This window comes from Anser cygnoides, chromosome 13 (genome assembly GCF_040182565.1).
Source record: "Anser cygnoides isolate HZ-2024a breed goose chromosome 13, Taihu_goose_T2T_genome, whole genome shotgun sequence".
Taxonomy (NCBI): domain Eukaryota; kingdom Metazoa; phylum Chordata; class Aves; order Anseriformes; family Anatidae; genus Anser; species Anser cygnoides.
This window is the reverse complement of record NC_089885.1, coordinates 11,486,678-11,508,507: the sequence shown is the minus strand read 5'-3', so window position 1 is coordinate 11,508,507 and position 21,830 is coordinate 11,486,678. Positions and strand designations below refer to the sequence as shown.

Here is a 21,830-nt window from a genome sequence, read left to right as displayed (position 1 = left end):
AAGGAATTTTGTTCTCCCCAGCTGCAGACGTACAGAAGCGCCTTGCAGAGAAGAGGATCAAAGCAAAATCCTTCAGAAACACCATCAGAAGGCAGGCGAGCTGCTGCCACGAGGCTGCCAACAAAACCCTGCTGAGCAGACCCGGGGCAGGGATGACCCCAGCTTGGGGAGAGATGCCGCGATGGCCCCAGGGATGAAGGCAGCGCTCCTCTTCTCCCTGCCAGGCGTGGGCAGAGGCTCTGCCCTCGCTGTCCCCATTGCTGTCCCAGTTTCCAGACTCCCACCTGCAGGCTGGGTGCCCAAGGGACTGCCCCACGCGTCACCTCGCTGCTTTTCCTTCTCCCTTTCCCCCCACGTCCCTGTCCAGCTGTCTCATCCACTTACAAGCTGGTGGCGGTGCACAGCACTCGGCGCCTGCTCCGGGGGCTGCAGCAGGCGGTGGGAGGCTCCGAGGCGGCCCCTCTCTTAGCGGCTCAGGCAGCAGGGTCTGCAGAGAAGGGAAATGGCCCCGGTGTCACAAGCAGCGCCGCCAGCAGCCCATCTCCAAGGGATGGAGGCCGGCAGCTCTCCATCGGACCCACGGGCTGCCTGCGGCAAGCCACAGCCGCGCGCAACTCTGCGGGTGCCTGAAACACTCGAAGGAGCAACGTGGGGCAAGCTTGGCAGGGTAATTTTCTTTCCCTTCCACAGACAGAAGGGAGAAGCTGGTTTCCAGCCCCTTCCCTGCTGTCGCCCACCACGGTGACCACGAGCACAGTGCTCGTTCCTCTCCTCCACCACCGTCAGCGGCAGGGCCACCCCTCACCCAGCCAGGGCTGGTGAAGGCGCTCCAGGCTGGGAGGCATCTTTATCTCTGCGAGGACTGCAGGGACACCGTAAACAGGCAACACCGGGCCAAAACGAGACGAACACATCAGAGGATTAATCAGAGATAAGGAGCAATGAAGCAAAATTTGCAGCACTTTTCTCCCTTACTCCCTTGACACTCCGGCTGTGTGACGTGCGCTCTGGGTGCAATATATCCCGCCCGGCACCCGGCCGCTCGGTGCCACTCGGTTAACGCTGCTGATTGAGCCTCTCAGCTCCTCCGTCTCCCAACGCCACCGATTTTATCCTGGGCGACCTTCACGTTGTATTAGCTGTGCTTTCTGACATTGCTGGAAACAAACGCCCTGCCTGCAGCCCGGAGCGAGGCAGCCTGCCCCAAGGCAGCCTGCCCCGCACGTGGCACCACGAGGACGTTTCAACGCCCATTTTTCCCCCCGTTGTGCTCATTTCCAGGTCCTTCGCTCCCCCCACGCCTGCTGGACGTGGAGAGAGACCTGCGGAGGAGCTGGCCTGCAGAAGGATTTGCAAGAGGAGGAATTTATTACTGCGTATGAAGTCCGGAGGGGAGTTAAATAAAGGGAGGAGAGTTATAGATCGCTTATATCCCATTATCGAGAGGGCGCAATCTGTCTGAACCCGCTCCCAAATGGCAGCCGGGAAGATTCAGGGAGGCTGTCAGCCTGTCTCTCCTGGCACAGCAGAAAGCAGCTTGAAAAATCCAATCAAACGCTTTCCTTTGGGCCCTCCCGAATCCCAGGACTTTCACTCGGGATTTACGGAGAGCAATTTGCTCGGTTGATGGCTTGCCAGGGGTTTTGGGGGCCGCTATTTCCATGCGGCGTGGCGCAGAGCGGGGAGGAAGGGCTGCAGGAGCGCAGAGCGAGCAGCGTCCCCAGCCGAGATCTCAGTGTGATGGCCCCATGGGGAGGAGGCAGCACATCGTGTCTTGGTGTCAGCACGGGTCGGACCCCAGAGCTCACCCAGCACGGGCCAGCCACCCAGGGCTGAACGCAGAAGCCCCTGAGCTATGGCCACCTCCCCGCCTGTGTCACCACCGTCCCTCGAAAGGAGAATCCGCTCTCGGTGGAGCCAGTCCCCTGTTCCCCTGTGTAGGAACAAGCGGGGACCACCACCCACATGCCCCGTCCTGGAGCAGGGCTGCAGGGCTGGCTTCTCCTAGTGCAGCTCCGAGCTCCTGCCACAGCCACGGAGGTGGCTGTCACCAGCCTCGACCAACGCTAGCTTTTGGGGGGTGACAAACAGCATCGTAAGGTCCCCTGTCCCATCCTGCCCCTCCGGGAGCCCTTTTGGTGCTCTGAGGCTCAGTAAAGCTCTTGAGCTGATACCAGATAAAGGCAACATCACTGAAAAGAAAAAAATAAAAAAAGGGACAAGAAGGAGCTTTGAGCGTGATGTTTTCCGCCTGGGGCTGCTGGCGTTTCTAGCAGAGAGGCTTAATGTATACTCGGTTATAATCTCTTTACAACCTGCACCGAAGCTGTCCTCAGAGCAGGCGTGCGAGCATCCCAGGTAGCCAGGTCTATATTTAGAGGCCCGCCCGCCCACGCGCACTCTGTTTTCCACACGTGTGTACAAATGTTGCGCCGAGCCGACAGCCTCGGGAGACGGCGTCTCTCTGTTTGTCGACAGGAGCCACGCACGGCTCCCCAGCTGCACGCCTCCTCGCCCACCAGTCACCTGAAGGCGCTCGCCTGGGGGGAACGGCGCAGGCACGGGCGCACGGAGCTGCTCCCGCGGTGGCACACGTGCCCGGGGTCCCCGGGGGATGCACGCACATGCGGTCCCCCGGCGGGATGCAGGCAGCCGGCTGGGTCCCCGAGGGACGCGCACGCGCGCAGGCTGCACGTGGGACACGTGTCTGCGGTGCCCGTGGGATGCAGGCGCCGTCCCCCACGGGACACGCACGCCCACGGCTGCGTAACACCCTTTCCCAGCAAAGTCTGCTCCCCACCAGACAGCACGGCTGCTCCGACGCCGGCCGGGGAGACCCGGAGGCAAGCGCAGGGGATGGGAAACGCAGCCCCGCTTCCACAACCGGGCAGCCTCCTGACCGCCCAGGAGCACGCGTCCCTGACCGAGTGACCAGAAAGAGCCAAAACGTGGCCCCCGGGGGTGCCTCAGCTCTGCCCGTGCCATCACATGGCTCCTTCTCTGCCCGGAGCTCGGGAGCAGGTGGAGACGTGGCTCCTGCTGAAGGCACCGCAATGCCCGCGGCTGCTCGCGCGCCCAGCTCCGCAGCGGCAGCTCGCTGCCTTCCTCCTGCACGGGAACCTGACGACTTTCCGAGGTCCTGCAGACACTGTAGCAATTCGCCTGATCAGCCCATGCAAATCAGTTCCTATCTGAGACCAGCCTTATTTAATCTGACACGGGTGATATCTGCCTCGTGAAGTTTTCACACCGATCAGTCTCCCCGATTTCAGGTGTGAAAGGCGACGGGGGAACGGGCTCCCTGCACGCACCCCAACCACCTCGGCTGCGCCGGCGGGCGAGGGCAATTCCTCATCGGCGTTCCTCCTGCGCGAGGTGACGTCGTCTCCAGAAACAAAGAGGCTCAAGCTCTGAAAAACCATCTCCTGTGGCAATGGATTATGTAATTAGATCATTCCAGTCATTTAGAGGAGTGTTTGGATAACTGAATTTACACAATTTAGCCTTTGGTATCACCCAGTTCAAAAGGAGAGCCCTCCCAGGCAGCCTGTTTTGAATATGCAAATGAACCGTGCACGAGCATATTCATTTTGTAAAGTGCAAGCCGTAAAAGCAAGGCCAGTTTTCCTCCATTTCTGGCTGACATTTTATTTAACAGGCGATTCATTTGCCCCAGCATCCCCAGCAGCGGCAACAACTGCCCCTCTGACCTCCGGCGGCGCGGTGCCAGCACTTTCCCCCAGAGCCTCGGTGGGACTGAACCCAAATCCACGTCCTGCAGCTAACGAGCTCCCTGGGGCAGGGACGCTCCTGCTGGAGGTGTTCTGGAGGAGGCTGATGGCGTTACCAGCAGCGACCACGTCACAACACCCAACCACCCCAGCCATTCAGAGCTGCATCCCCAGCGCTGGCACCAGGAGCAGTTTCCTACGGTGCCTGAGGGATGTTCATGCCCTGGGACAGCCACGGACTGACAGCCCAACGTGGATGGATAACCCCCAAACCTCAGCCCTTGGGCCCAATCCTTCCAGGGACAGCATCAGGGGTGCCTGAACCCTCCTTGGACGGGCAGGACAGAGGCACCCTGAGCACCCTGGAGAGCCTGGGCGGAGGGAGAGGGTGCCCGAAGCACCAGCCGCCCTGGGAGAGCCCAGCCCGCACCGCTCTCCTCTCCAACCGCACCGCTCGCCTCAGTTTTTTTTCCCTCTCCTTCTCTCCAATTTATCTTTTTGACACGTTCAATGATGCTCCTGCAGACTGCAAACAATAGAGACAGAGTTTCAGCCAAGGCAATTTCTAAGCTGAATCAAAGCTAAAATCACCTAGGCACAGAGCAGCCGAGGACATGCAGCTCAGCGAGGGGGGGAGTGGCGAAGTGCCCCCGTCCCCCCCTGCATCGTACCTGGCACAGGGAGATCGGTGCCTCTGAGCCCCCCCCGCTCGCCCCACGATGCTCTCCCAACCCCGGCGGCACCATTTCTCCCCCCGGGTGCAGACCCCTGCCAGGGTGCCGTGGTGCTGCGGCCCCTCGCAGCTGCAGCCCTAAGTCCCTGCCGCCAGCTCCGTGCTCCGCATACCAAGCGCCAGCTTTTGCTTCCCCGACCTCACAGCCCAGAGGAGCAACCCAAATCTTCCAGGCGGAGATTTTTTTATTTTATTTTTTTCCCTTCAGACGCTGCACAGAGGAGCTGGGATGGACGGACAGCCAGGTGGGGAGAGGCAGATGATGAGCTGATTTCTGCCAAGCGCGCATCATATCTGGACTCGTAACAACAGGCACAGTCCTCAGCATGACTCAGCCTGCGCACACGTGCTGCTTCCCCTCCCCACGTCCCCGTGCTCGGCCACCAGCCCGCAAGGAGCAGGCAACGCCTGCCGCCCCGGTGCCCACCCCCAGAGCCCACCCCAGGGCACGGAGAGCTGAGACACGCCTATGCCGAAAAGCAGAGAGCAAAAAGGGGGGGCCGGAGCCGTGCGTGCTGACACCCCGCTCGCCTCGTAACCCTCGTGGAAGCAGCTGTCAGAGCCCGTCTCGTTCCAGTTCCCTGCCCCGGTAACGCCGCTTACCGTCCGTGCTGCTGGTCCGTGTCTGTCCAGTGCTGGTGGGGTTTGAGCAGCAGGAGCCTCGCTGCAGGAGGAAAGCAGCGCCCGGCTGGGCAGAGCAGCAGGAGGCGTGGGGCCGAAAGCATCGGCGGCCCCTCGTGCCCCCCCCATTTGGGGGGCTGCACAGGACACCGCTCACATCCCGGCTCAGGTTCCGTCCCGTCCCCCGGCCGGCTGCAGCCCTCTCGAGAACCCCGACACGGGGGCTGAGCACCTCCCTGGGAGCGTGCCCGCAGAGCCAGAGCCCTTCCTGCTCCCGGGAGCGAGTTCCCCACGCCGCCTGCTTACGATAAACGCCGTGGTGCGGGAGCCAAGGACTGACAGCTCTCAAGCTGGCACGGCAGCTCCGGCTGTCCCGGGAGGACCCGTCAAGCTGTCACACAGCATCAGCTGCAACACGTCCCTGCGCCGCGCGCTGCAGCCTGCTCCGCGGGGCTGCCCTGGCCCAGCCGAGTCCCCTGGGATGGCCCCGGCCCCATCGTGCCGTCTGCTGCCGTTCGTGCCCCGAGCCCTGCCGTGTGAGCTACGCGGCTCTGCTTACAGCACCGCTAACGGGATTTCGCCCAGGGCCACCGAAGCAAACCCGTTTTGCTGCACGCAGCCGGTGGCTGCCGTGGCAGTGCCTTGGAGGAGCGGCGGCATGGCACGGCACGGCACAGCATGGCACGGCACAGCCTGGCAGCTCCCCAAGCACAGCGCCCATCCACAGCACCCGTGTTAGCACCCTGGGAGCATCAGAGCCTCACCTCGCCCCTCATCTGCGAGCAGAGCCACTGCCCGTGGCCCTCTCAGCTGTCACCTTGGCACTTTTGGGGAACGACAATTCCCACCCGCTCGCAAAATCCTACCAGGTGACTTTGTGTGTCCTGAGTCGTACATGAAGTGTGGCCTCGGGAGCTCGCCGCCCCGCTGCCTGCCTGCTCACATCAGCTCTCTGAGGCAGGGACGGGCTCAGGGCAGCTGTGAGAGCGGGGTTAAAGCATCGCTGGCTGCGTGGGCACCAGCTGGGCTGGGGACAGCATGGGGACGGCCGCAGCCCCGCGAGGCCAGGCACGCCTCTCCCCAGTGCTCCCAGTTTGGCCGAGAGCATCAAAATCGCCCCCCAGAGCTTCAGACCCACGGAGGCACCGGCCCCTGCCCGCTCCACGAGAGGAGCTGTGGGCACAGCAGGATGTGTGCAGAGCCTCTCTTGATTCTTACTTCGCTGCCCAGATTAAAATCCTCCTGCTAGCCTTTAAAAAAAGGGAATCAAAACAACAACAAAAATCCAGCGGTCTCGGCAGACGAGCCGGTTGGTCCTTAATGCCTCCTGGCTGTCAGTAGCGCGCTGTCACGGGGAGCTGGGGGCTGTGAATCCTGTCACAGCGCAAGGACAGGGTCTGCATCCCTCCGGGAGGCTGAGGGGCTCTCGGGCTGGTGGCCAGGGAAGGAGAGGAGCAGGAGGAGAGGCGGCACCCCTCTGCCATGGGGCTCTGTGGTCACAGCGTCCCCCAGGCACGGGCTCAAAGCTCACTGGGCGATGCTGGGAGGATGCAAACCAGGTGGGACAGCTTCAGGAGGGCTTGGCCTGGGGTGATGGAGAGCACACAAATGCTGGTGGGCCAGCTCAGAACCACTCGAGCTTGCTGGGGACCCATCCTCACGTACCCCTGCCTGGCCAGGCTGGGGGTTCAGCGATGACCAAAGCGGCGGCCAAACCCTCACGAGAAGGGGATAAACATGCTAAATCCATACGAAGCAGCCTTTCTTTCACAGCTCCCTGCCAGCCCACGGGGGCACGCCGCGTACCACAAATTCAGGGGACGCACAGGAGGTGCTCCCAGGCCCTCCTGACTCTGCCGCTGACTCCAGCAGCAGAAGCTGAGGCACGAGCAGGGCGGCAGGGTTAGGCAGCCAGCCTGCCACAGACCGCCGTGAAAAATGCCTGGGAGATCAGAGCCCTGTCTGGATTAGATCCCTCGCAGTCACAAACAGGGCCGCACAACCCAACCATGCACGGACTGAGAGACACCAAGCCCACGGTGTTACACAAGTGCCTCCTCGGGAAGCAGCCTGCGCTGAAGCTCGGCTAACAGGCTGCCTTTCCCCTAGCAGAAGGGCCCGCAGCAGCACAGGAGCCATTCGAGGCCTTTCCACCAGCATCCTCTGTGAACACCAGGTGAAGGAGCAGGCGATGAGGCGCTGTCGTCCCCAGCAGGCTCCGAGACAGACCCTCCTCGCACGCCACCGGGGCTCCGGCTGGATGCCGGCACAACGCCCGCAAATCACAAGCCCCGGCACCGCTTTGTTGGTTTTGTAAAAACCCACACACAGCAACTCACGTTCGCCAGCATCCCCGCTGACACCTCATTTGCAAGAATATTGCTGGGGGCAGGTAAACACAGCCGAGTTATTAGAATCAGCCTTATCAGAGAGTATCAAACCGGGACCTCATCCTGCGTGAACAGGTAGGAAGGGAAGGCACTGCCATAAAGACATCATCCCCTAAAGAGCAGAGACGAGGCAAACGCCGGCATCCTCCTCCGACAAGCCTGGCCCTGGAGCCGACACCAAAGCATCCGGCTTCTGCCCTGCCGCTGCCAGGTCTTCCTGCCTCCCTGCCTGCCCAGACCCCGAGCCTACGACCGCAGCCAGCAGGGTGGGGATGCTGGGCAAGGTCTCCTCTCCGTGTCCCTCGGGGCTTCTTGGGAACGTTTGTCTCGTCAGTTTGGTTACACCGGGAGCAGACTGAACAGCTCCGTGCACAGCACGTGATTTCCATCACACACCAAAAACATGACAAAACAAAAGGCAAAAAACAAAAGGCAAAAAAAAAAGGCCCAACCCAAACCAAACCACAAAACCAAGGACTGAACCCTTTATCCTCAAAGTGCCTCGGCACCCATGCAACCAGAGCACTTCTGCAGGGAGCAGGAGCAGAGCGGCAGGAGAGGAGCTGCAGGGTTCGTTAGCAGTGCGTCCTGCTAACGGGAAGGGAATTAAGTGCTTCCCAGGGAGCTCAGCACCGGGATCGGGATTTAGCAGCATCATCCCTTAGGGATCGCAAAAAACAATGTAAACTCCAGGGGGATTAAATCTGAAGAGGATATCGGGTAGGGAGGAGAGGCCAGCACCACAGGAGGGACCACGATTACAGAATTACCTGCCGGGATTTAGGAAGATAAATGAGATGAAATTTTGTACAGATAAACTGAGACTTAATACAGCCGGGGAGACGGCCGGTGCCGAGACAGGTGCAGCCTTTGCTCTCTGGTGATGGTAGCACAGAGCGAGGCTGGAGGTGAGAGCCCGTAATGAACAGGCGCTGAGTTTGCACGGCAAAGGCATTTTGTGAGCGATGCCAGCACAGGGCAGCGGGACAGGCTGCTGCTGGGGGGGTACAGGGGTGCGGCGGGGCTCCAGAGGCTGCAGCCCCTGCTCAGCAGCCAGGACGTGCTGTTTTCCCTTGTGGTCACAAAGCACGGGGACAGTTGGACCTCTGCACCACGGCCAGGCTAGCCTCTGCCCTGCTGCCTGTCCCCTACACACAGGCATCGCAGGACCTGCTGGCAGCACGTGTGGGCTTCATGGGAGCAAGCAGCAGAAATAATTCAGGGCCAGAACAAGCTCCACAGCCCCACACTTAATGGGCAGCAAACCCGAGAGACAGCTCGCCAGGACTGACTGCCCCCCAACTCTGCAGCCGTGGCCAGCCAAGCCCCGGGCTGGGTAGCCCCATGTACCCCCAGGACCCGCGGGGATGCTGCCGCTCTCCTGGAAACACGGCCGTGTGGGAGCCGCCTCGGGGCTGAGTCACGCTGCCGGTGGCACGCAGGCACACTGGGTGGCCACCACTGTGCCGGGGCAACCTGCTGGTGAGCCTGGGTGCCACAGAGCCTGGGGAAACTGAGCCACGGGTGAGGGAGGGACTCGGTTCAGGTGCTCGCGGGCGGTGCAGAAGCCTGTGCCCTCTGCCTGCCCAAGGTGGAAACGTTGAGCAGAGGGCTAAAGGCTGCCTCAAGGCACCTTGCCCCGTGGGAGGCATCACCCTCGCTTTCTAACACGGTCCTAAAGATAGAAAAAGCCCCCCCAAACCCATGGGATGATTAGCACCTCTTCAGAAAGGGAGCAATTACCACAAAACACAGATTATGCAAATACCTTGGTTACCACAACGATGCTCCCTGAATGCTGAGCAGGAAAAAAAAAAAAAAGAGCCACAGCGAACGAAAATTTGTTTAGCCAAGAGCTGCGTGACGTCTCTTCAAAGCGCTGAGATGGGAGACGGGCCCTCCTCAGGCAGACGGGCTGTACGAGGACATCCCAACGCACCCGGCAGGACAACAGGGAGAGGAGATGGTGCTTGGCTTTTAATTTTCCTCCCAAAGCACTTCAGGGAAGCGAGCATTGCTCCTGCTTGAAGGCAGAGGGAACTGAGGCACACACACTCGCCCAGGAGATGTGCAGAGGAGGAGAAGAGGTTAAAGCACCGCTCTGTGATGAAGGGCTCGGAGCCCTGCGCCACGCTGCTTCCTGCTCACACACATCATTCCCGGGCCGGCGGGTGTCTGACACAACACGAGGAGATGGAGACGCTGGGGTCGGCTTCGCGGGGAGAGGAGCTGTTAAGGGATAAAAGACCGAGGAGCTGGGGAAAAACTTCACGGCCTCCTCCAGACCAGCTGGGACAGCAGCAGCCAGCGGTCAGGTGGGCTGCGGGACCCCCCGGCCATGCTGCTCTGCTCTGTGTTTTTCCAGCCTCACTCACCTCCACGATGGCTCAGCCTCGCTGCCCGGCCGGGGCCCCGACACCGGCCCGCTCCCGGCACACCGCTGCTGGCCCTGCCTGCCGGGAGCCCCTGCCCGAGTCCCGCTGACGCTGCACGGGGAAGGGAGGGCAGCTCGCGATGCGGCACATGCCGGCAGAGCCAGCCGCTCGCCGCCGTTTCCTACCCCCATGGAGCCGAGAAGCCGTAAGTCAGCGGGAACGCTCCTCGCATCACCCCCAGGCTGCTGCTGCACGCTCCGACGCCGGGCAGATTTACGATGGCAGCGCGGGCGCTGCCGGGCGGCCCGGCCTCACCTCCTGCAGCAGGCGCAGGCAGGAGCAGCCTCCCCTCCCCGAGCAAACGCCTCGGCACGTGGCACCGGCAGCCCCTTCCCGACAGAGATCACGAACGCTTTGTGGATTTTGCACAACCTGCGCTCCCACCCACCCTAGAAGGTGCCGAACCGCAGCGAGCAGCGAGCAGCTGGCTGGTTTTGATAGCGCAGGTGTCCTGGCACGCGGTGCCAGCGGCCCAGGGGGCGGCCCGGCCCCGCAGGAAAGCACGGCCCTGCCTTCGCTCCCTGCCCCTGCCACCTCCCCTCGGCCAGCGCCTTCCCAGCACAGCCCCGCTACGAGCGGCACAAACATCACCAGGCAGAGCTGAAAATCAAGCTGAGCCTTCTCCAAGCCGGAGCTCTGCTGCAGAAAATGGGAGGGTGAAAGCCTGCCCGAGAAGCAGGGCTTTGCTCGCTTGGACCGTGACAGCGGCTGCCTCCACAAATCCGTCCCTGGCTTTGAAGTGCCCTGAGAGTATTTCCAGAATAAAAATGCTTCTCCCCACCTCCCAGGCGGGCTGGTGCTGGGGAGAGGCGGCTCTCAGCCCTGCCTGCACAGCAGAGGGTGCTCAGGTGAGGCCCAACAACCCTCCCCTGGGAGCCTTGTTTAGCCCCCAGGCACTCCTGCAAGGCCAGCGCTTGCTTACAATAGCACTTGCAATGGATTTCCTTCAGATCGGCAAAGAACAACCTCTTCCTCATCCCTCCTGCCCTGTCCTGAGCTCGCACGAACTCAGGGGAGACAGAAAGTTAAACTCATGGACAAGGTGAAAAAAGCAAGATGCCTCCAGCTAGGCATCAACACAGCAAAGAGCACGAGCACTTACAGGCCCCCTGTGGCACTCGCAATCCCATCTGCTCCTGATACAGCTTCTGTTCCCCGTAGCTGTCCCGGAGGACCTTTCTCCACCACCTCCAACTCTCTTCTCTCTGCCTTTCCCCGAACCAGGCACGCTGTGCCCTGCTGCTGGCTTGCTGGAGGTGCCCGGCCGCCCCGCAGCCCTAACCTGGGCTTGCACCACCATGGCTACAGCCAGCCCGGCCCCGACCACCACACAGCTCAGGCCTTCCAGGCACCGCCACGGCCCTCCGGAGGCATTGGGGGATTTCTTGCCGCCAGCCCACCTAGCTGGTCCCGGGCCCCCTGTTTGCCCCTGGGACGAGGGAGGCTTGTCCTTACAGCACGAGCGACGGCAGGAGGATATCAGCTCCGCCACACCGGCTGCCCTTCCCGCATCCTTCTTAGCGCCGTTGCATTTAATAACTCCACTTAATATTAACGTGCCTTTACCAAGAGTCCTTTTAGACCGGCAGCCGCCGAGTTGCTTGGAAACTGCTCGCTGCAGCGACGGCAGCCCTCTGACAGAGGGCTGGGAGCCAGCGCGCCCCAGAAACCTGGCTGAGCGCCTGCGCGCCTCTCCTGGCGGGGGCAGCTGTGGGACGGCTCCGTCGCACCCCGAGCGGCTCCTGCACCCCGGGACTCGGAGAACCCGAGGCCCTGAGGCTGTGTTTCAAAGCACACCTGGCTACAGGGGAAGGGGGAGGTGCTGGAGCTGCACCCGAGTGAAATCTTTTTGGCCTTGCTGGATATTTGACCAAATCTGGAAACCGAATTCACTAGGAGAGAGGGTTTTGCTGCACACGCAAGTCTCAGGGCAGCCTTAACGGTGAAGTCATTTACCGACACCTCCGTAATACCCTATGAATAATTAGGTATCTCTTCCAATTTACAGCTTACCATAAAACGCTGCTACAGTTTTGAAGATAGTACATTTTTTTAAAATACCGTAGCAATGACAAAAACATAGTTTATTGCAGGAATGGCAATGGAAGTATATATATCCGTTGGCCAGGATTCTTTGGTGTACTTCCCTCGCTAATGGCTGCACAAGCATATATACATCCCAGATTTATACCGTAGGATTTTCTATGCTTTGCTTTTTAATTTACATAATATGCGAAACTTTCCATATAAAATGGAGAAAGCACGGAGCCATTCCCACCAACACACCCGCACGGATCGGGAGCTCCCCCGTCTTGCACCGCTCCCGCTTCCCAGCGGTGCCGGCGCTCTGGGGATCCCGCAGCTGCGTGTGGTACCCGGCCCTTGGGTTCAGCGCCACCAGCGTGGCCGCAGACAGGCACGCAGGACGAAGGAAGGGCTCTCCATCCCGTCCCCTGCGTCCCTGCCCATCGTGTTGCAGGACCTCGGCCTCCCAGAGGAGCTCAGCCTCCGGGGCCGGGGCGAAGCTCTGCCCGCAGCCTGCCAGGGCCGCACCGGCGGAGAACTGGGCTCATCTCGGCTGCTTCTGGCAAAACAAAGCAAAGATAACGCTTCCCAGATGCTGGGATGCAAAAGGTGTCAGAGGGGCACGCGGAGTGCTCAGGGCAGGAGTGCCACAGAGCAGAGATGTGAGCAGAGCGGGTTCTGCCAACGCTGAGATGCACGTCAAACACCAGCCTGCCTCACACCTTCCTCTATCGCCCCTGTGAAACACTGCCTTTTCTTTTTTTTTTTTTAATATTGTGGAATTAGAAGTCTGATTGATATGAATATGTAACAACACCGCTTTATTAATAGCAGCTGCATTATCAGTTAGCTCCCTGCTATTGGCAGGAGATCTGGGACAATCTGTGGTTTGAAAACTAAAGAGAAACGCAACCCGCAAAGGCAGCAGCAGCGAGATAATTTCATTCCTTTTCACGGTGAGCTGGCCAGGACATCACGAGCGCAGTGCTCGCCGAGACATTGCAATAGCTCTGCCTGCCCAGCTGCGGGAGCAGGCGCTGGAGCTGCTCCACGGCGCGCGCCTCGAGCCCCCCGCAGCAGGGGCTGCAGCCCCCGCCCGGGCAGGAGAAGCCCCTCGGGGCCGGGAGCCCCCCAGCCAGCTGCAACCCCTGCAAACCGAGGTCACTGCGTACGGAGCACCACGCAAATCTCCCTGACACGGGTAATAAACTCCCTTTGCAGTTTGCTTCCCTTACTCCCCCCCTCCATCAGCCTGGAGGCTTAAATGAAAACAAGATTACAAAGGAGATTGGATTGGACATATTTCTGGTGTGCTATTTTAGCTGTAAATTATGCCAGCTTCATAAAACCCCAACTGTTCTTTCCCAAGATCCCTGCATAGATTGGCTTGCTGAGATCAGGCGGACTGGGCGCTCGCTGCGGGCAGACATTGTCTGGAAAAACGCTGAAGGGGCCCGAGCATTATCGAGATGCTGTGGTGCTACGTATATATATGTAAATACACACACGCACACGGGCATGGCAGCACCCAAGAGCTTCCCACGGATGGTGATTTACTAAACAGTGACAAGCACGTGCAGGTTTTCCTAGACCCGAGCCTTTGGTGATCCGACCCTACAGATCCCCCGTGACAGCTCAGCCGACGCTCGTCCCAGCCGCTGCTCCCAGCCATCGGGCAGCACTCCGCGAGGCTGGGCGCGAGGTTTGGGGCCGGGAGCCCCGTGCTGTCAGCGCGCACGTGCCGAGGGGAGCCAGGCTCGCTGCGCGCAGGGCTCGGCAGCAGGCTCTGCAGCACCAAGGCAAAACGGCCACAGTGTGAAGTTTGCTACAGCAAAACTGGCAAGAGCTTTTTGCGATTCGTCTCACGGGCAGCACTGCACCTTGGCTGCGCTCCACGACCCTGGAGGACAGCGGCGCTGCCCGAGCACACGGTGCTGCTTTGGGGTGAGCCTAGTGGCACTGCCCAGAGCTAAAAGGACAACAGCTTGGGCCACGAGACGGCCCTGGCCCCTGGCCCTGCTCCTACCAGCACCTCCCCTGGGTACTGCAGCCACGCCGCCAGGAGCAGGAGATGCCGAGGTCCCAGACCCGCCCCGGCTGCTGAACCAGTGAAGCGGGGCTCTCAGGTGGGGCCGTAGGGATGCATGCGGGGCCGGGAGCACCCAAACCACCCCTCCACGCTGGGACTGCCCACGGCCAGTCCCTCCCAACACTAAGCCCAGCTGGGGGCTGGCTCAACATCCCCTGCTCCTGCCCCTTCTCCCATGGCAAAGTGACGGCACCCGGTGCAGGCAGCCAGGCAATGGGACCCGGAGACAGTGCCACCGCTCCACGGCTGCAAGCACTCTGCCACCTCCCAGGGACAAGAGGCACGCTGAAGCCCAGGGAGATGCCGCCGGTGAAGCCCCCGCAGCCTGTGGGAGCCCTCCTCAGCCCGGTTCCCGTTACCTGGAGGCTCAGGAGCACCGGCGCACTTTGCCTTTCCCACCAGCAGACCGGCAGCGAGCTGTCTCCCTGCTGTACTCCCACAGCTCCGCCTGCTCGGAGCCCAGCCAGGTCCCACGGCGCTTCCCGCACGTGTCGGCTCGCAGCCCCAGCCGAGGGCCCCGGGAACAGCGTGAACCGAACCCCCCTGTGGGGGTCAGGTGCACCCCACCTCGCTTATCCTCCTCTAACTGGCCCCTCCGGGCGATGCTCCAGCACAGGCTTACCTTTGCACATCTATCCCAGCGTCCCCACACAAAGACCCCTGCAGGGTCAGTGACCTTTTAGGACACTGTGCACGTTGTGGGAAGACCCCTTCGCTAGGGAGGGAGACAGCACCCGATGTAGGCAATGCCTGCTGGCAGCATCAGTAGCACCACAACACCACAGACTGGGAAGAGCAGGGAAAAAGCTCAAGACTGGGCAAGACAGTGGATGGATGCGGAAGGGTTTGTACCCGGAGACCCCTGGGGAACCCACCGTGCTCTCCGGCAGGGAGCTGCGTCCCCATCAGGCGGGCACACGCACGACCCCACCTGTGACGAGCAGTGTCGCGCGGTCCGCTCCGTGCCTTTCACCACCAGGACCTGGCACGGGGCTTGTCTGCACGTGTACATATCTATCAATACAAAACCAGGCTTCCCGAGCAATCAATAACGCTATTTAAGAGATAAATCTCGCTATTGACTGGCTGCTGAGGCCAGCTCCTGATTAATTTAAGAGACAGAGAACAGCGAGCAGCTCAGAAGTGTTCCCAGCCTCGCTGGGCACCAACCCTGCAGCTCACCTGCCCTCCTCCTGCTGCAGGCTCCGAGACACCCCCCGCACGAGCTCCTCCTGGGGTGTCCCAGCACCCCTCTTCGGTCCCGCTCTCCCTGCCCCGTCCCCATCGCCAGCTGCTGCGCCCCGGGGCCCCGCGCCCTGCTCCACGCAGGCTGGAGGCTCTGCAAGGCAACAACCTACTTTGTTCTGACAAAAATGCTTGTTCACCACAGAAACGCGGCGCCTGTGGGTTGGAGCTGCCCTGGCGAACAACACTTCACTCATGGGTCCGAACCAGGAGAGCTTTGCTGCCGAGTGCAGCGGGCGCGGGGAAGGACCGGCGCTGGCGGCGCGCTGCGAGCACGAGGCGGAGCTGAGGACTCGAGGCTTTGTCCTTCGGTGCTGGCAAGCAGCCGCTGAGCACACAGCGAAAGCATCCTCCAAGTACCACGGGGCTGGGATGTGAGGCAGGATCCAGTCTCTGCAGACCCGTGAGCGAGTCCCACAGCCCAGCTCGCCCCTCCCCAGCACGCAGGTCGGCTGGCAGCATCACAGGGGAGGAACCAACACGCTGGAAACGTGTGTGCAGACGGTGCCCTGCCTCTGGGCTGCTTTCTGCTCCGGGATTTCTCCCATGCTAGGCTGGACCTGATGCTTTTAGGCTTCAGTTCGAGCACACTGCTGTTCGCTGCAGGCATAAAGCCTCCCTCCTGCCTTGGGAAGCTTAAGGCCGTCGTGCCCTCGTCCAGGCTAATTTTGAGGGGGGCACCTCTCTCCTCCCCAGCCTCACCTCTAGCAAGAGGGAGACGGGGACCAAACCTGAGCCCGTTCCTGCTGCACCCCCTGCGGGTCCTCCCTCACCCGCCAGCGTACAAAAGGATGCGTTTTGCATCTGCTCCACAGCCCCTTCCTTCACAAGCCATCCCAATTCCCCCTCGCAGGCAGCCGCCCGCTCATCTCGAAGTGGCAGCCCGCGGGCAGAGCTCCCGGCGAGGCAGAGCCGGCTGCTGGCAGCCAGCAGCACCTGCCCACGGCAGCGGGGGGACCCGGCGGCTCGGCCCCGGTGCCGGCAGCGCCGATATCCCCGGGCAGAGGCAGACCCATGCCAAGCAGGGCCTGGACGTGCAAGCGACTCCGTGCTCTCGTGCTGGAGCGCCTCCGCACAAGGCAGTGGTGCTGCCTGGGCAGGGGATGGCCCGGGGCACAGCAGGGCTGCCAGATCCGGCCAGCACGGCGAGGGGGGTTATTCCCGCTCCCTTCTTTAGAAATAAAAATGTAAAGCACAGGGTTTTGGCGGCTGCTCAGGCGCAGTGTGGAACTCCTTGCCGCAGGATGGCAGCTAGCACTCGGTGTCCCTTGGGCCTGATCCAGAACCGCTCTTGGCCTCAGAGCGGACCCGTGCCCAGCGAGGCTCACACACGACAAACCACATCCCAGCCCCTCTGGTGAGAACCAGCTTCTCTCTCCTCCACCCTTCCCTTGCAGACATGGGGAAACTGAGGCACGGGGAGGTGAAAGGCGGCACAGGGCTCGCTGCTTGTCACGCGAGAGGAGAAAGATGCAAATATTTCCCCATTGCTCTTGCCCTGCAGCCCCCTTTGGAGGGAGCCACGTCCCTCCGCCGGTCCTGCTGCCGACAAAGAGGAAAACTCATCCCATCCCAATCGCTCTAGAGCCGGGAAACGAGGAAAAAAACACAAACAAGCCCCGAGCCGGGAGCCGAGCGCTTCCCCTCCCTTCTTTCAGCTCAGCCGGGTGCAATCCCTTACAACCACGTCCACGACGCCGGAATAACGCGGCGGGCACCGGCACCCAGGGGCTGGCCAAGGTGACCCGGCAGCGGCGGCACAGCTCCTGCCCCGCACCCCGCTCCCTCCTGCCCTGCTTGGGGTGGGCAGAGCCGGCTCGGCGGGGCCGGGCGAGAGCGGGGCTCAGCAGCGCGGCTCCATCCAGCCCCCACGGCCCCAATCCCTCAGCCCACGGCGCCGGCCGAGCGGGTGCCACCTGCAGAGCCGCCACCCGGGGCCACCGCGGCCGCAGCGGGGGCGCAAAGCGGGGCTGCTCCTCCCGGTGCCGCGGGACACCACGGGGCTGCCGTGCACGGTCTCCCGGCGGGGGGGGGGGGGGGGGCAGAGCCTTGCCCCAGGGGCTCGGCGGCTTTGGGGCACCCAGCGCCGGGGCTGAGCGCCCCGCGGGAGCGGGCGGCCTCCCTGCCGTGCCCCCGGAGCGGTGCTGAGGAGGGGGGGGGGGGTGCACAGCTCGCCCCCGACGGCTGCTCCCGACGGCAGCGCCCCGGGAAGGGGGAGCCCCGGGCACGGCCCCGGCGCTCCCCGAGCTCCGCGGCCACCAGCGGCGCTTCCACCCCCGAGGGGCTCACCTGGGCTCCGGCCGCTCTCCCTCCGTTACCAGCGGGGCCTGAGGCGGGCGGCGCGGCGGGCGGGCGGGCAGGGCCGGCTCCCCGCTGGCCGCCGCCGCCGCCGCCGCCCCCCCCATGGCTCCTCGCCGCCGCCCGGTGCCCGGTTGCCGCAGCGCCCAGCCCGCGGCTCAGCGCGCAGCCGGGGCCCGCCGCCCCCGGGCCGCCATGCCGCCGGGGCTCCCCGCTCCCTCCGGCCGGCGGCGGCGGCCCCGGTGCCGGTGCCGGTCCCGGTGCCGGTCCCGGTGCCGGTGCCGGGCGGCTGCCAGGTGCGGCGGCGGCGGCCCCGGGCGCTGTGCGCGGCTCTGCGGGGCGAGCGGCGGCGGCGCGGAGCGGGGCGGAGCCGGGGGCGGGGGCGCGGAGCCCCGCCGGGACCGCTCCCCCCCTGCCGGGGCCGGGGCCCCGACGGCTGAGCCCGGGGGGGGGTCGCCCCGGGGAGCCCCGCTGTGTAGGGCTGCTTCCCCCCGCCGGCCCCGTCCCACCGGAGGAGATCCCCGAGGGTGGCTCCCCCCCCCGGGGGGGGCACACCGTGTCCCCCCTCCCCGCCCTCCGCCCTCCCCGCAGCCCGAAGCCCGCTCCCAGGAGACCCCCGCAGGCAGCGCAGCCCCTGGAGAACCCTGCGCACTTCCCCGTTAGCTTTTTCCTCGGGCAGTGTTATCATTTATTCGGGGCGCCTTCAGGAGCGGTGCACGCCGTCACCTTGCTGCTCCCCAGCCTCTCCTCGGAGCGCACTGGGCTTTCTGCGCTCCCCTCCGTAGGTAACTCCATGGTAACCTCCCTCTGCTCTGCGAAAGGAAGCCAAACTAACAAAAGCTCTTAAGGAAAGCGTGTTATCTAAGCGCGGAAGGAGGTTTGTGTGTATTTCTTATTAAAAGGTTGGGAAACGAGGGCTGGGTTACCATGGATTTGGGGAACTCGAGTACACTATTAGCTGGTTAACATCCACAAGAAATAACGCTAACAGATCTGCAAACCACAAATCCTCCCTTGAAAAGCCGACTTACTCCCATTCGATCCTTTTCCAAGTCTCCTACTTCAAGTCTTTGTCAGGGCCTCATGTGATTTATTTGCTCTGTACACAAGTTAGACCCGTCTGTGGCTTCCTGGCTTGAACCTCTTACAAAACCCGCGAGCACTCTTGCCGCCTTCCATCTGTGTGCTGCACGTGCTCACGGGAGCAGCAAGGCACCATCCCCACCAGCAGCCCACCAGCTCCTTGCTGTGCTTCAGAGCCCTCGGACAAACCCTGCCTGCTCCCGGCAACCCGGTGCTCTCCATTTTTGTCTACGCTTCCCAAAGGTCTCTTTTGACGTTTGAGTGTGAGCTAGCTCTTTGGAGGCACCTGCCATAGGAAAGGGGGCAGTCTCAATTTTCCTACATGCTTCATGGCAAGCTCTGATGTAAACAGATTCATTTTGTTTTTGTGCAATGCCTTTTTATTTATTTATTTATTTATTTATTTTCAGTCACGGAATCACAAGAAGCCAGCACAGCACTGGCTAGCTTTCCTCTAGTAATGCTGGAATAGATTTCTTTACAAGCTTCTGTGCTTTCTATATGTACCACCTTAAAACTTGTCTGTCCCAGGGGGCTGCACTTACCTCACCGAAATCCGTGTCCTCTCCTTCCTGCCTTGTCTGAACACAACACGCACCTCGGGAAGGCTCTGCTCTGCCTTTACCCAGCTATTTTAAACCTGTTGCAATTTTTGGCTCTTTACAGATACAACTGCGAAAAGAGCTTTAAAAATATTTTCAGAATGAAGACTGGAAAGATATAACAAAGCTTAAATAGTTTCCTAGATTTCGCATCAGAATTTATTCTGCAAGAACACATGCAGCTCCCCGCCTTGCCTGCACATGCAGGCAGCCCTCCCACAGCACCAGCTCTCCGTTGCAGAGCATTAGGATGCATGCTTCCACACCCCTTTCACCTGTTTTTCTTCCTTTCAGCTCTGCACGCTGCTATGAAGCTTGCTAAAAGCGCTAGCTGGGTGCCCCACAGATCACCGCGGAGAGTTTTACCTTTCGGCTGCCGCTTTGGCTCAGCCGCCTTATTTTTGCATGGCTTGTTTTCTGGGAGGCTGCTCCGCAGGCAGCGAGAGGGACGCATCCCTCCCGCGGAAGAGGTGGAAAACGTCCTCTGGTGTCTGTGGCCGGTTGCTCCGGGGCAATGTTCTCTGCCCCCTTCGTACGTTTTGAGGCATGTGGCTGGGCACTGTTAATTCAGAGCCCCTCTCCTGGCCTGACGCTGAGAACAACGCACACGCTGCCAGCCTGCACGTTCTTCCCCCAGGCCTCCCCATGTCTGTGGCTCGCTGGCAGTGCTGGCACGGCACCCACACGGCTGCCACGTTAGCTCCTCATGCTCACCGTCCTTCCTTCCATTCTCCTGCCCCGTGTGCTGGATTAGCCGCTGGTTAATTAGTGGCTCTGTCGCCCTCCCGCTGGGGACTCTCCCTGTCCCACGGCAGGAGGGACACGCTCCTTTCCCACGTCCCCTTCGCGAGCAGCAGGTGAGGATGCGGGGGGGTGTGGGGCAGCCTGGGCCTGGCTTTCTGGCAGCAGCTGGCTCAGGTTGCCCAGCAGGACGTGCCTGGTGGCCGCTGGCACCAGCACCCCCCGTGCCGGCAGGCGCGGTGCCCTGAAGATGACGCCAGCACGTGGCAGGGATGCGTCAGGGATCCAACATGCACAAACACCGCTCAGACAGCTGGTGCTGCAGGAGCACAGGGCCCTGAGGTGGCCCTGGTACAGCCTCGCTGCCCCGGGATCAGACGAGGGCAGGAGGTGGGGAGAACAGCAAGCGTCACCCCTGTGCGAGGGGGACGGAGCTGCGCGCACCTGGCTTTTCTCTCTCCTACAAGAAAAGCAGAGCAGCCCCCTCCTACTCCGTCCCTCCAGATGGCTCCAAGCCAGAGCGAGTAGGAGAAATCACGACTACCTGATGGCTGCTTGGCAGTTGTCATGAAACAAGCCCGGCGCTTGTCAAGCCGAATCCTCGGCGCCTGGTTAGAGCCGCGCTGTCACGACGTGGCAGGGCTCGGTGCTCGGCCCAGCCCCGGCCGATCCGCCCTGGAGCCACCTCGTGCTGCGGGACAGAAGCGTGGCCGCAGGGCAGCACCTGCGAGCTGCACCCACCTGCTCTGCTCCCTGTCCCAGGAGACGGAGGTGGCACTTGTGGCGGCTCCCTAGATCCCTGCCAAAACTGCGTGGCAGCCACTGGTGCCGTCGCTCTGCCTGCTGCAGAGCCCCCAGACCCCGCACAAGTGAGCCGGGTGCTTCTCCCTGGGCTGGGCTCGCTCCGCAGAGACCCAGCCGAGCCCTCGGGGCTGGATTTGGGGAGCAGCGCTCGGCCCTGCAGCACGGGGAGGGCTCCGCAGGAAGGCAGAGCGCTGTTGGGGTGAGGGCTCGGAGCCCCTCCCGCCAGGCGTCGTGGGAAGGCTGTTGTGGAATAAACATCCCATTAAGCCGGGGAAAAATAAAATTAGCTTGCCGAGCCCAGTGGGGTGGGAAGCAAACAGCTCTATCAGCGCCCGGGAGCGAGCAGTTTATGTAAGCAACAGGCTCCCCAGCTGCGGGGAGGGCAGAGCGCAGGGGCCTCTTCCTGCGGGTTTGTCCCCTGCAGGCAGGGCACCCCAATGCCTGCAGTTATTTTGGGGGACCTTTGGGGATGTTCCTCCACGAAGGATGCCAAGGGGAGCTGCAAGCCCAACTGGGTGGCACAGCACTGGCAATTTCAAGGCGAGGAGGCTTCTCCTTGTGCCTCCTCCCTCTGCTCTGCCCAGGGGCACCCCAGGCAGCGAGGGTGGGAGGCTTTCAAGTCCTCTGCCTTTGGGGACCTGGGCCACGCACGGGGGTGGGCTGCAGGGACTCACGAGGCAGGGTGGCTGCTGCAGAGTCAGGGGGTGCCTGGTAGCAGCTTCTGCCCTGCTCAGAGGAGTGGGGTCCTGGGGAGGAACGTCCACCAGCAGCCACGGCACGGGGCCACCAACCTCCGTGTCACCATTCTCCTGCCTCCCTGCGTGCCTAAAGCCCCTCTTCTGTAACGCCTCCCTCAGCCCAGCCTGCTCTTCCTCGGTCCCCAAAGGCCTCAATTAACCACGTAATTAGGAATGCATTGCAATTACAGCAAAACAACCCTTCAAGCCGGAAAAAGAGCGTTCTTCACACAGCAAGATCGGTGCACGTTTGCACGCCCGCAGGAGCAAAAGCTGGAGGCAAAGCCCCACGTTAG

The 21,830-nt window shown here is 62.0% G+C and overlaps 1 protein-coding gene across 4 annotated transcripts in view; it reads right to left on the bottom strand.

The window, feature by feature from the left end:
• FRMPD3 (FERM and PDZ domain containing 3) overlaps positions 1 to 17,887 on the bottom strand; it is a 46,107-nt gene extending 28,220 nt beyond the window's left edge. For 2 of the 4 annotated variants that reach the window (XR_010834729.1, XM_067004936.1), the window contains exons 1-2: positions 5,068 to 7,883; positions 385 to 487 (exon numbers count right to left, since the gene is read on the bottom strand). Coding sequence is in view for 2 of the 4 variants with exons in the window: in XM_067004936.1 (XP_066861037.1) it covers positions 385 to 487; positions 5,068 to 5,214 (250 nt within the window). In the remaining 2 variants the exon portion in view is untranslated. Of the gene's footprint in view, positions 1 to 384; positions 488 to 5,067; positions 7,885 to 17,558 lie in introns of those variants that run through there. The other 2 variants (XM_067004940.1, XM_067004937.1) reach the window with 2 other exon arrangements.
• Between the last annotated feature and the right edge of the window lie 3,943 nt (positions 17,888 to 21,830).